This window comes from Leptonychotes weddellii, chromosome 6, assembly GCF_054177405.1.
Source record: "Leptonychotes weddellii isolate Sample4059 chromosome 6, ASM5417740v2, whole genome shotgun sequence".
Lineage (NCBI taxonomy): Eukaryota > Metazoa > Chordata > Mammalia > Carnivora > Phocidae > Leptonychotes > Leptonychotes weddellii.
In genome coordinates, this window is record NC_138374.1 from 14165540 (window position 1) to 14179557 (window position 14018).

At 34.2% G+C, this 14018-nt stretch overlaps 1 protein-coding gene across 1 annotated transcript in view; it reads right to left on the reverse strand.

Annotated features, from left to right (window-relative positions):
• Positions 1-1393: 1393 nt before the first annotated feature.
• TRUB1 (TruB pseudouridine synthase family member 1) overlaps positions 1394-14018 on the reverse strand; it is a 43785-nt gene continuing 31160 nt past the window's right edge. The window contains exons 2-5 of the mRNA XM_081823065.1: positions 11311-11413; positions 9694-9833; positions 7587-7643; positions 1394-6855 (exon numbers count right to left, since the gene is read on the reverse strand). Of these exons, the coding sequence (XP_081679191.1) occupies positions 6596-6855; positions 7587-7643; positions 9694-9833; positions 11311-11413 (560 nt within the window). The 3' untranslated portion in view covers positions 1394-6595. The remainder of the gene's footprint in view (positions 6856-7586; positions 7644-9693; positions 9834-11310; positions 11414-14018) is intronic.

Below are 14018 nucleotides of genomic sequence, written 5' to 3' on the forward strand. Positions count from 1 at the left end.
GATAATGGCTGAGAATTTTCCAAAACTGATGGAAGAAGGGTGCCTGAGTGGCTCAGTCGGTTAAGCGGCTGCCTTCGGCTCGGGTCATGATCCCGGGGTCCTGGGATCGAGCCCCGCATTGGGCTCCCTGCTCGGTGGAGAGCCTGCTTCTCCCTCTCCCTCTGCCTGCCTGCTACTCCCCCGCTTGTGCTCTCTCTCTCTCTCTCTCTGTGTCAAATAAATAAATAAAATCTTAAAAAAAAAAAAAAAAACTGATGAAAGAAAACAAACTGAAAATGCAAGAAATTCAGAGGCCCAAAAGGTAAATACGCAGAAAAACACACCTAGACACATCAGAGTCAAACTGCTAAACACCAAAAAATAAAACCTTGTAGTCAGCCAGAGAAACTACACAAGTCAGAAGATAATTAAATGACATCATTAAAGTGCTGAATGAAAAAAAATGGTTAACCAACCCAGATTTATATATCCAGCAAAAATAGCTTTCAAAAATGCAGGTGAAATAAACATTTTTCAGACAAAAGCCGAGAGAATTCATTGCTGTCGGACCTGTGCTAAAAGAGATATTAGGGGCGTCTGGGTGGCTCAGTCTTTTAAGTGTCCGACTCTTGATTTCAGCTAGGGTCATGATCTCAGGGTCCTGAGATTGAGTCCTGCATTGGGCTCCACACTCAGTGGGGAATCTGCTTGGGATTCTTTCTCCCTCTCCCTTGGCCCCTCCCTCTGTTCAGGCGCTCTCTCTCTCTCAATAAATAAATAAAGTCTTTAAAAAAAATAGAAGAGATACTAAAGGAAGTTACTCAGGAGGAAGAAGTATGATAGCAGTAAATATTTGGTTTTTTTTTTTTTTTTTAAGATTTTATTTATTTATTTCAGACAGAGAGAATGAGAGACAGAGAGCATGAGAGGGAGGAGGGTCAGAGGGAGAAGCAGACTCCCTGCGGAGCAGGGAGCCCGATGCGGGACTCGATCCCGGGACTCCAGGATCATGACCTGAGCCGAAGGCAGTCGCTTAACCAACTGAGCCACCCAGGCGCCCTGTAAATATTTGGTTTTATATAAGAAAAATGAAGAACACTAGGATATAGAGAAATATGAAAGATTTTTTTTTTGTTACAATTTTTAATCTCTTAAAGATAACTGTCAGTCTAAAGCAGGGGTCAGCAAGCTACAGCATGAGGGTAAATGTATTTTATTGGAACGTAACCACATCCATTCACTTATATGTATTGTCTATGGTTGCTTTCATGTTACAGTGGCAAAAGTGAGTAGCTGCAAGAGAAACCATATACCTGCCAACTCTAAAATATTTACAATTGCGTTTTTTACAGAAAAATTTGCTGAACCATGGTTTAAAGTAATAAAGTAAAAACAAAGAACAACAACAAAAGCCCAATATATTATAGGGTTTATATCATATGTTAAAGTAAGTTATATGAAAAAAGCACAAAAGATAGGAGATAGGAAATGGAAATATACTATTATAAAGTTTCTACATAATACATGAGGTGATACAATGAAGGTAATTTGCGATAAACTGAAGATGTATATCATAAATCCTACAGCAAACACTAAGACATTTTTAAAAGAGTTAGAACAAGCCAAAAATGAGATAGAATGAGTGAAATATAATGTAATACTAAAAAAAAAACAAAAAAAAAAAACCCAAAGCTGAAAGCTAATCAAGTGTCCATCATTCAGTAGAATCAATAAAGGGTGGTATATTCACACAATGGGATACTAAACAATAATGAGAATGAGTAACTTACAACCAGAGGCTACAAGGTGGCAGAATCTCATAAATGTAGTTTTGAGCCAAAGAAGTCAGACATCAAAGAGTATATATTGCACACTTCGACTTATATAAAGCATGAAAGCAAATTAATAATCTATGTTAGAAGTGATTACCCTTGGTGTCAGGGTGAAGGTCAGTGGCTAGTGACTGGAAGAGAACTTTGGAGGGCTTTTGGTAGACTAGTAATGTCCTGTTTCTTGATTTGGTTGCTGGTTACATATGTGTTTGCTTTGTGAAAATTCATCAGGCTATACATTTATGGTATATGCAGTTTTCTGTATAGATATTACCAGTAAAAGTAAAAAAATGCATATTGAAACTATATTTAAATATATATGTATATTTAAACTAAAATCTGATGAAAGAACAAGACAACACACAAGAGGGATTTTGAAAAAAAGGTGATATTCTAGAACTTTTCTAAAAACACAATAAGCATTAAAATGAATATATAGGTAAACAGTAAACTAAAATAGCAGAAGGAATTCATTATCTGGAAAAGATTCAAGGAAATCCCCAAGCTACAGCACAGAGGGATAGAGAGAAAATATGAAAGAGTAATTAGACACATAAAACAAAATGAGAAGATAAGATGTAATCTAATACGACAACTGGATGGAAGAGATGCAATATTCAAAGAGACGAAGGATGAGAATTTGATGAACAACATGAAAATTCAGGTTACAAGGTATAAGTTTCTGACCAGAATAAATACACATTTATTTTGTACTCAGAAGCCTACTATTTCAGAGCTGGGAAAGTTCTTAGACTAGTCCGCCCCTTTGTTTCAAAGATAAGAAAACTGAGGCCCCAAAAGATTGAAGTGATTTGCCTGGATCAAAAAGCTGATTAATAGTAGAGACAAAAATGATCTTAACATATTATACTTTAAGAGTTACGGATAAGAAGAAAATAGTTATTTCTGACCTCAACTTTCCTGCTGATATCACCATTTACAACAGCAATCTGAAATATTCCTGTTCATAGAATTTAATTCAAATTGAAAATATGAAGGCATTCCTGATTCAAACGCCACATAGTAAGTGTTTAACAAATGGTACTTAATGATCAGGGCAGACTAGGGCTGCCCACACATAATGTAAAGAAATAGTTTTAAGACAAGTGTTCTACAGATTTGACTACAAGGCCATCATAATGATTTCAATACATAAACTTTCTATTATATTCCTCTATTTAAATTTTTCAACATTTTAGAGTGCTTTTTGAATTACATTTTCTCTATTATATACATAATGACAGAAGGTAAATTACTTTCTTCCTTTAAAATAAAACTCACTATCGAAATGAACCTCTAAGTGCCCACTGTAAGTCTGATACAAATTTCAAACTGGTCAGGAGTATAAAATGTACTGAAGACCTGATATAAAGCATTCTTTATTTTATTTTACAAAATTAATCATTTCTGACGATGGATTAGTAGCCTGTATTAATTCAAGTATTTAAGAAGAAAAGATCCAGTCAGTATAGGAAAATGTGAGTTTAGCCCTTATTCAAATTTTATAATTTTGAATTAGCAGAGAGAAAATCTGTATTATTTTAATGCTCGTGAATTCTAAAATCATAAGTAAAATAATCCTAGGACCACTCTTGATGACTTTTAAGACAAAAATATTTTTCAGAAATAAAAAAACCTAAACGGTAAAACTTAAGTAATTTGGTATGTTCCAGGTTGACACATTTTCAGGAAGTTATTTTTCTTACAAGCAAAACAACTTTATCATATGATTAAACTTTAGGCCTAGAACTACATAATGAAAAAAACAAAACATTTGGTACTTAAATACTAGACTCTTGGAAGAAAACGAATTTGTTTTATCGATGAGTCTTGAACCTTTCAGAGCATCCTGATCAGTTTCAGCTATTTATGACAGTTAAGAATATTTTAAAGTTAAAAAATTTTAACTATTCATATTCATAAATCTGACAACTATAAAAGGGGAATAGTTACTAAAATTAATTTGCAAATGTAGCAAAAATGAAAAATGAAATGAAAATTAAAAACACAACAGGCCATGAAAATACTTCTACCAAATACTTACTACATAAATAACTCATACAAATGTATAAAGAAACCATTAAGACATTTATTTCTATAAATGAACAAAGTATACGAAAAAGTCACACAAAAGCAAATAAGAGCAATTTTGAACTCTTATACTTACTAAATTGCAACAACATATAAAACCCCCACCCAAAGCTGTAAACTTAATGAACTCAAATGGTGCCAGTGTAAAATGTTGTAACTCTTTGGGAAAGTAATAAGGCAAACATATTAAGAGCCATAAAACTGTTCTTATTATTCCATTTAATAATCCCACCCCCAGGAACTGATCCTAATAAAACTGAAAATAACTTAAGTGTTCAGCAATAAGGAACTGGCTTAAATAAACTGAATATGAAATAATATGATTAAAATAACTACCAAAACTAAATACAAAATAGAGTCTGACATCATGAAATGAAAAAACAGTCAATTAGAAAATCTAGGTGTCAAGACTGTAATCATGTCAACAAAAAAACGGGAAAACCGGAACATAAAATTAAAGCTCTGAGGTCACTGTATCAGGATGGTGAGGATTATGGGTCATTTTTCCATTTGGCAAAATTTCCTTCTGTTATTTTCAATATAAAAAAAGATACAATCTCTACTCTTCTCCATTAGCAAATTATACATGTCAATTTTTAAGTTGAGAAAGAGGGCACAAATGCCCCGGAATTTTCCTCTATTTGGATCTTATCGGGCAGTGCAGGAAGACATACTAGAAGCCGGGCGGTTCCAGGAGACAGAGACAGCCGCCACCACTTCCGACTGATACGAACCGAGATATGAATAAGTAAAATTGTAAACTTTCAACTTATAACTTTATGTGTTTGGTATGTTATGTTACTGTATCAAGATAGCAAACTCTTTTCCTTATAGTTTTGTGTGTCATACTTAGAATTAGTTTTAATATTTTCATTTAAAATATGTTGCCGAGGGGTACCTGGGCGGCTCAGTCAGTGAAGTGTCCGACTCTCGACCTCAGCTCAGGTCTTGATCTCAGGGTCGTGAGTTCAAGCCCCGTGTTCGGCTCCATGCTGGGCATGGAGCCTACTTAAAAAATAAATAAATAAAAATAAATAAATAAATATGTTGTCAATATGATAAAAATGCTCTACTGAAGCATATAACTTTTTATATTGAATTTATATTAGGTTAACTACAAACCAAATCACATTAGTTTACATGTTTAAATTTTTGAGTTAGAGGTTGAGACAACTACTTTTAAAAGAAAAGCAATCCATAAAAACCTAGAAACCCCTATTTATGATATTTTCAACTATTCTTCCTTTAGAAACTATACTGATCTGAATCAGTAAAGCAGGATTTGGACATTTCTAAAGATTGGCCACATAATACATTGCTTTCCCATAACAAAAATATGAAGCACTCATTATATATGAAATTTGCCATTTTGTAACGTGACTACATTTTCAAAATAATGTTAAAAAGGGACCTGGAACTTTCGGTAAGCTATTTGAATGAAAACGTTTGAGGGGCGCCTGGGTGGCTCAGCTGGTTGAGCTTCTACCTTCGGATCAGGTCGTGGTCCCGGGGTCCTGGGATTGAGCCCCACATTGCATCGGGCTCCCTGCTCAGCAGGGAGTCTGCTTCTCCCTCTGCCTCCCCCGTCTTGTGCTTGTGCTCTCTCTCTCCCTCTCAAATAAATGAAAGTGATCTTTAAAAAGAAAAAGAAAAAAGAAAACGTTTGAGAATAACTTTTAAAATATTTAGAGCAGAAGAGATTAACTAGAAATGCAGGGCAGCTATCTCAACATCTATAAATAGAATTTGAAACAGCAAACTAAAAAAAAACCAGAATCAAAACAAAACAAAACAAAAAAAACCACAATGTCATGGGGATTAATGCCCTGTGGAGGTATAAATACTAAAAAATAGAGAGAAGAAATTCTAAATTGAAGATACATTCTTTAGCTTACTTTTTAAAAATTATGCTATTTAATAACTTGGTACAGGGTGGTTGACTGTGTTGATGAAATCATCAGGAAAAGTTCACATAGCTGCCAAAATATAAGCCACAGAGCTGTCCTTTGCCCTCATGGTGGAGGTGAATCTAATTAAATATTCAGTCCTCTATTCACATTCTGTTAGTGGTAGCAGCAGTAATTTATTTACAAATATTTATTATAAAAGTTTATTAGTTTCCGAGATCTAAACAAACATACCTATCACCAGAGTTGCACAGCCTCATCAAATAAATGTTCTTAATAACTGTAAACTTCAAAATATGAGTTAAATAATGGCCTTTTCGAACATAAAGAATTTCAATACAACAGAGCCACTAGGAAGCCAAAATAAAGTCAAAGTAACACTAATTTACATTCACATTTGTGACACCAAAGAAACATGTAGCTCGTGTTTCTTTATTCTTTGATTAGAAAATGTGTTCAACTTTTTCAAGGAAAAGACTTTGAAGAAAGATCAAAATCAGAAGATTTGATTTTCCTGAATCCAATCTAACAACATAATAACATCCTAAAAGAACATTTCATAGTAAGGCAAAGAACTGAACAACTAACTGCAAGGCTATTTATAATGTAGAGCAGATAAATTGTACACCATAGAAACTGTAAATGATGGACATTTTTCTTCACACACACACACAAAAATCATGCGGAAAAAAAAAGAAATAGTTGTTTGTCTTTTGCACGTAGCTTGTCATTCTGTACACAGGATTCAAATGTCAACCAAGAAATGATGACAATCCCAAACCAATCTTAAGATGTCTTAATTACATCATCTTCTCCCTTTGTCTCACTTAGAGTTATATATTCACAGCTCAAAACTTGTTCATTAGACTCCTCAGGTTTGGATTTTTTAAGTGCCAACTCTGCTGGGAGAAGAGATGAGCAATGTTCCAGAGACTGTGCAATGTCATCAATCGTCCATCTGTCTTCAGGAAGGGCATGCTCTTCTAGCGTAAATGGTCCCTGTTTGGTTCGGGTCAGTTCTAGGACATTGGCACAGGAAGAGAGTTCTATAGCAACAAAAGGGGAAAAGAAAATCCACAGCACAAATGATTCATTATTTCAAGGTCATGATCATGTTCAAATGACAGAAGATCTTGATTCAAACCTCCCCAAACTACCCCAAATGTAAAACTATAATAGTCCAATCTAAGAACCAAGAGCCTTGAGATTAAGAAATGATGAAGAAGCAAAATAATATTTAGTAACTCACCTTATAAACTGCTTTAAAGTCTACGAGGAACCGGCACATACTTTTCTTATTTAGCCATGAAGCAAGCCCATGAGGTAACTATTCCTCTCATCTGCAGATGAGGTAATCTGACCTGTCCGGTGTCAGAGCTGCCAACAACTTTCTAGCTGTTTGTAAGACTGTGGCTTCCAGTTTAAAAAAAAATTTTTTTACTTATATCAATGAAAGTAACTTTTAGAAGGATAAATCTTTTTATCTTATCCCTTTGAGTTAAAATATTTTATATCTGAAATAATGTTGGTTCTTACATTGATTATTCCCATCTTCATTTCCTGCTCCTCTTTCTCTCCTGTTATAAGCATTTCACGGCAGCTGCTGATGCTGATAATTGTATGCTATAAACCTTCAATGCTTCTGAAGCTGAAGGCAGCAAGAGTACAGTTCCCTAAGGTCAGCAGTCAGAGATATGAAAAATAGAAAATTCCCTCTTCCCATCAAAAAAGAATATTACTCTCTAAATGATAATTCCTAATTCATCTTTATGCTTACCTTTGCCAATGTCACTGACCAAGCTTCTTATATAAAAACCTCCTCCACATTCAACATCTGGAATGTTAACAGTGACATGGTAAATTGCTAACCTCCTATGAAATCCACTTTACATAGAAATGATGCCCCTAAACAAATGTAAAAATGCACTATGCAAACAATCGAGTGATAAAATATTTATGCGCTAAAACATAAATTATTCATCCAACAGCATATGTGTTTGTGAGATTGAAAAGTCAGAGTGTGGAGAAAGCAAACAGGAGAAATTCATGAACACATTTTAAATTAACTGGCAAGTCACACCAACATTAATACTTCAGCCTTGTTCATTTAATAGGTTTTAAATAGTTAGAAATCTCAGCTTTGCTATTATGAGTTGTACATTTAAAAAATATTTTCAGATTTGTACACCTTGTTCACTTAATTGGTTTTAAATAGTTGGATATCTCAGCTTTGCTATCAGGAGCTGTAGATTTTTAAGCGATTTCAGATTTACACACTCAAAAAATACATCAAACAAAAACCCCTTATCAGGGACAGTAATTATGTTTGGGCAAATATACTACATGGAGAGCTCAGTCTATTTAAATGTTCTCTTGGAAATATTCCTAAAGAAATCATAAAATAACTAAAATTACACAATGTTCCACAGTGAACGCATATCTAAACATCTTAACACAGTATCTTACATGTTTATTGGTTAAGAGCAAGACTCTGGATTATTTTTATTCATCCACAAGATATCCTGAATTTCCACACAAAAGGACTACATTCCTGCTGTTTATAGTCTTATCATACAAAAAAAAAGTTGAGGGAATTAACCAAAACTCACTACTTGGGGATTTTAATTCTTTTTTTTTCCCCATCAGCTCAAGGCTGGGGGCCACTGCTGAGATAAAAAAATGAGCACTGGGATCAAAGCAGGTATATTAACATTCTTGCACTATATTTGACTTTGGTGAAAACACAGCTCTTTCGGCCTGTTACAACCTCCAAGTGAACAAAATAAGTATTTACAACTTAAATGCAATCGGAATAATTCAAGTTTCTCTTCCTTTCATAGATAGTATCAACTGTGCCAACCCAGCTGCTGCATTTTCATGGAATGAAGCACTTTTTAGTTTGTTTTTCTCATTATTCGTCAAACATTTTAGAGTCAGGACACTAAAGGAAAGAAGTGACTTCACTTTTTAACTGTACAAAAACCACATTCTATAGGAGCTTTATATACATTAAATAGTATGTCAAAGCAACAGAAGTTAGGGGAAAAAAAATTTTAGGAAATTATTTCTAAAGGGAATCCTATCTAGTAGGCACTGTGAAATTAAGAGCAGAATCAGTTTAAGGAAGCCTGAGAATTTAGAAGAACTACAGTTTTTGATTCTTCACAGCTCGTATATATGTTCATGACTTCAGCTACTACTTTCTGCAACTAGGAGATCATAAAATTTCCAAACCATAAAAACAAACTTTTTAGTTTTTAAATTTATTTCAAATATAGATTTATAGATAAATTCAAATTGATAAACTGAATTAAAATTTACCGCATGTCCAAGAATACATTTTTGCCTTACCCATTATTTCCATATTGTCAGGATCTTTGGCAGTAACTTGCAGGTAACATAGAAAGGGGAGAAATAATCACTCTGCTATTAGAATTTCTTGTCCAAAGACTGAAAATACTTTGTTTTAAAAGGACAAATTAATTTAAATTTTAAAACTGAATGTAAACTACCAGGTACTAGCCAAAAAGGGGGAAAACAAGCATCCCTAAGATAATAAAACACAAAATATAAATTTTGAAAGTATATACCCCTTATCTACTCTTTGCCATTAGAAATCAAAGGTATGTTACTTCCAACTTTAGAAGATAATATGATATATAAAAAACTCAGTCTATTTAGAAAAGTATTTCCGAACTTCCATGTAGCTATCAGTATTTTCATTAAATGTGTTATCAAAAAAGTATTAATAAATCCTAACCTTACTTAAATTCAAATTTTAAACATCTCCAATATACTAGGGATCCATTAAACTACCCAAAAGTAGCCAAATGCGGAATAAAGGTACATGTAACTACAAATGATTTCAAATTTTTCCACCTTACCTAATGTGAAAAATGGTGGCTGGAATTTTTGAAGGGAGAGACTGTATACGGTAACGGGCCTGGCAGGTTTTGCTTCTACCACTTCACCTCTCTTCATCAAGGTTGAAAGTCTCTGTCCATCTTTCTTTAATGCAGAATAGCTTGCAAGATAAGAGAGGGAGAGAGGGAGTGAAGGAGAGAGAAAAGATTAAGAAAGAATGAGACACAATAACTTCAGATTACATCATGGAAAGAAAGGAGGACCAGCAGCCCTTAAATTGAATCTTTCTAAAACATGAACTACTTTTTTCTTCTAATCTACTCCATGATGGTACCAGGGATGGAGTTCCTAAATACCTTTGAAGCTAAAGCTCAATCTGCTACCCAGTGAACAATATTGTCAATTTTACACTTTAACCTTCCCTCTGGAGATGGTCTATTCATGTGTTCACTGGTCCTGGTTCTGGGTTAAGGGCACAAGGCCTCTGGTCACAGTGGTCTCCACTATATTTCCTTGAAACAACTTCCATTACAATAATATTCATTTTCACATAAAAATTAACAAAATATTTCTAAAATGCAAATCTACTTAACAGATCTTAAGCTTTGTGTGATAAAATTTTATTAGACCACAAAATCCTTGGAATAATCAACAGAAAAAATTTCTAAAACTGCTCTTATAAATGGATACAAATGTGTAATTTATTTTAACAATAATGATCAAAAAATAACATTTATTCATATCCTGCAAAATTTTTTAAAACTTTCATTTGAGGCAAAATTATGAAGACACATTTCCCTATAGATATTTCAGTGTTCCTGGAAAAAAAAAATCAAGATTTTAAAGTAAAACATAAATACTAAATTCTAGGGATGCCTGGCTGGCTCAGTCAATTAAGTGTCCGACTCTTGATCTCAGCTCAGGTCTTGATCTCAGGGTCGGAAGTTCAAGCCCCACATTGGGCTCCATGCTGGGCATGGAGCCTACTTAAAATAAGTAAATAAATAAATACTAAACTCTAAAAGAACTGTCAGTAACTTCTGACATGTAACGATTCAGCCATTTTTTTAAATAAAAAGCAATTTGCTTGAAATGGTAATGTGCACAAAAAATATGGTTAAGTGGTACTCAATATTCTTATACTTTTAATAATTTATAACTCTCATCTGTTTCATTTGTTGCAGAGAATTGTGAAGCATAAGATTCTAGGCCTAAAAAAATGGTCCCCACCCCTGAAAAAAAGTACCAACTGGACTATGAATCACAGCTCTGACACCAATACTAGCCTGGACTGGTCCCTTCATAGCAATTCCGGGACAACTGACATCTCTGCACTCCAGAACTGCTCTGAGGCAAACAGATGGAATCAGAAAAACCGATCAACACTGGAATAGCATAGATGTCAGGCTGTGGCAACATCCAGAGACAGAGGAAACCACATTCCACTACCTCAGAGACTGTTGGAAGCTCTGCAACCTGTCTCAATCTGGCTCACCTTTACTTGATCATATGTTATGTCAGATTAAAATGTGCTTCACCATACATAAAAGGAAGCCCCCTCTTTTTCTCATTAAAGTGATGTTAAACACTGAAAAATAAAAATTAAACATTTATTCAAATTCAATAATTGAACTTACAGGGGAGGTACCTGCATTATATTCCCAGTAAATTTCTGTAGAATGCCTTCAATATCTTCTTGTGTTATTTTATCTGCCAAAAATGAATTAAAAAAATGTAACACTAAAACAACCACAGAAGTACACGTGTTTTCACAGCATTGAAAGTTCCAAAAATTCAATTAAAAAATTTTCTAACAAAACATATTTGTATGCCAAATTCTACCTTGCTGAGATGATAAAATACACATTAATGAGATAAAAGGGGGAGAAAGTCTTATATTGTGTAATATTAAGACTAAATTTCTTTTGCTTCAATTTTTCTCCAAATTTTCTCCAAAACTGATCCAGTCATCTTATATACATTCAGCTGGTTCTTACTACAGCCTTTAAAAGACCTGAGAAAAATGTTGCATTAGCTATAGAAATAGTACTGCAGTATCCAAAAATGAGGAGATCGGAAAGTAAGTAGAGAAATATAAGTTTTTATTTTAAAACTTTTTTTTTAGGATTTTATTTATTTGACAGAGACAGGGGTAGCGAGAGCAGGAACACAAGCAGGGGAGTGGGAGAGGGAGAAGCAGGCTTTCCGCAGAGCAGGGAGCCTGATACGGGGCTCAATCGCAGGACCCCGGGATCATGACCTGAGCCACTCAGGCGCCCCAGTTCTTTTTTTTTTAAATTTAAGTATAATTGGCATACAATGTTATTATTAGTTTCAGGTGTATAACATAGTGATCTGACAATATGCATTACCTAGTGCTCACCATGATAAGTGGTGATGGGCAAAATAGGTGAGGGGGGTTAAGAGGTACAAGCTTCCAGCTGTAAAATAAATAAATTATGAGAATGAAAAGTACAGCATAGGAGAATACAGTCAGTAATACTGTGGTAACTTTGTATGGTGACATATGGTAAGCACTGAATATCTGTTATCCACCTGAAACTAATGTAATATTGACTGTCAACTATACTTCAATTAAAAAATAAATCAATTAAAATATTTAATTTAAAAAATTCTTAAAAGAGGGGGGCGCCTGGCTAGTTCAGTTGGTAGAGTGTGTGACTCTTGATCTTGGGGTTGAGTTCAAGCCCCACCTTGGGTATAGAGATTACTTAAAAATAACATCTAAAAAAGAAAAGAAAAGAAAAGAAAAATATCCCTAAGTTGCTCAAGTTTCTCCAGGCATCAAATACTATAAACAACTTAATGCAGTATTAAAGATTATTAAGTATTAAGCACATTAAAAACTTCACCTGCTAGATTACAGAACTGTTCTGTGGTTTGGCATAAAACGGACACATTCACATTCAATTCTGTCCCCAAGTAAAGTTGTATTTACTTCTCTCCTTCCATCCCTTCACTGCTCTTAGAATTTCTCTGTTCTTTTAAACAAACACTCCCAGGAGTCTCAGTTTAAAAATAAGCCAGTGCAAAAAAGGAATATACATAGCAAAGATACCATGATTACTAAGCATTTTTTAAACAATGATTTTAGAAAATTTGAAGGAAGACATAAAGCTTTCAGTGTCTGTTAGTCATGTTTTCAGCTTTTGTTTAATACTCTTTCAACAGATTATTAACTATATTAACTATATTATTAACTCTAAAATATTATTACTATAATATTAATGTATAGTTCTATAATTTTAGCAAGTGAAAACTGTAACACACTGGAATTCAATATTTGGGTATTTATAGATGACTATATATATTTCATATTCAATAATTACAGAAATATTCTCTAACTTGTTTAGGTCACAGTCAATGGAAAGAAATTACAGTGCTTTTTTTTTTTTTTTTTAAGATTTTATTTATTTATTCGAGACAGACAGCACAAGCTGGGAGGAGGATCAGAGGGAGAGGGAGAGGCAGACTCCCTGCTGAGCAGAGTGCCCTGACATCATGACCTGAGAGCAGATGCTTAATGGACTGAGCCACCCAGATGCCCCATGGTGCTTCTTTTTCACTTTGTAGGAAATTTAGTTAACTTTTTATTCTAATACATACATGCTACATTGGTTTTATTAAAAAATATTTTAAAAAACTAATGTGCTTTGAATTATTGTTGTAACACTTGAATAGAGATTAAAAGACAGCATGGAATACTGTATTCAGGTTTCAATATCAACACAAGAGTCTTAACCTCAGTGTAACCTGGATCCTCAAGTTAAACACAAACAAAAGACTAGAATCTACTAGACTCAAACAGAGAAGATCTACAGGACTCAGAATTTCTCCAACATCTAGCGGTCCATAAAGACAGATCTCAGATGGGTATTCTCTTCATACTGTTTTTCAAACAGATATAGCTCATGATATGATGAGATTTTTCATGAAAAATTTTCATTCTACTGCAACATTAAAACAATTACTGGTGGTACCTTAGTGATGCAAAACTTCCAAATCTAGACAGCCAATGCTACCACCAAGCTGACCACTGCTAAAGAAATGTCATTGCTCATATGACCTCACTGATATGAGGAATTCTTAATTCCAGGAAACAAACTGAGGGTTGCTGGAGTGGTGGGGGGTGGGAGGGATGGGGTGACTGGGTGATAGACACTGGGGAGGGTATGTGCTATGGTGAGCGCTGTGAATTGTGTAAGACTGTTGAATCACAGACCTGTACCTCTGAAACAAATAATACATTATATGTTAAAAAAAAAAAAAGAAGATAGCAGGAAGGGAAAAATGAAGGGGGGGAAATCAGAGGGGGAGATGAACC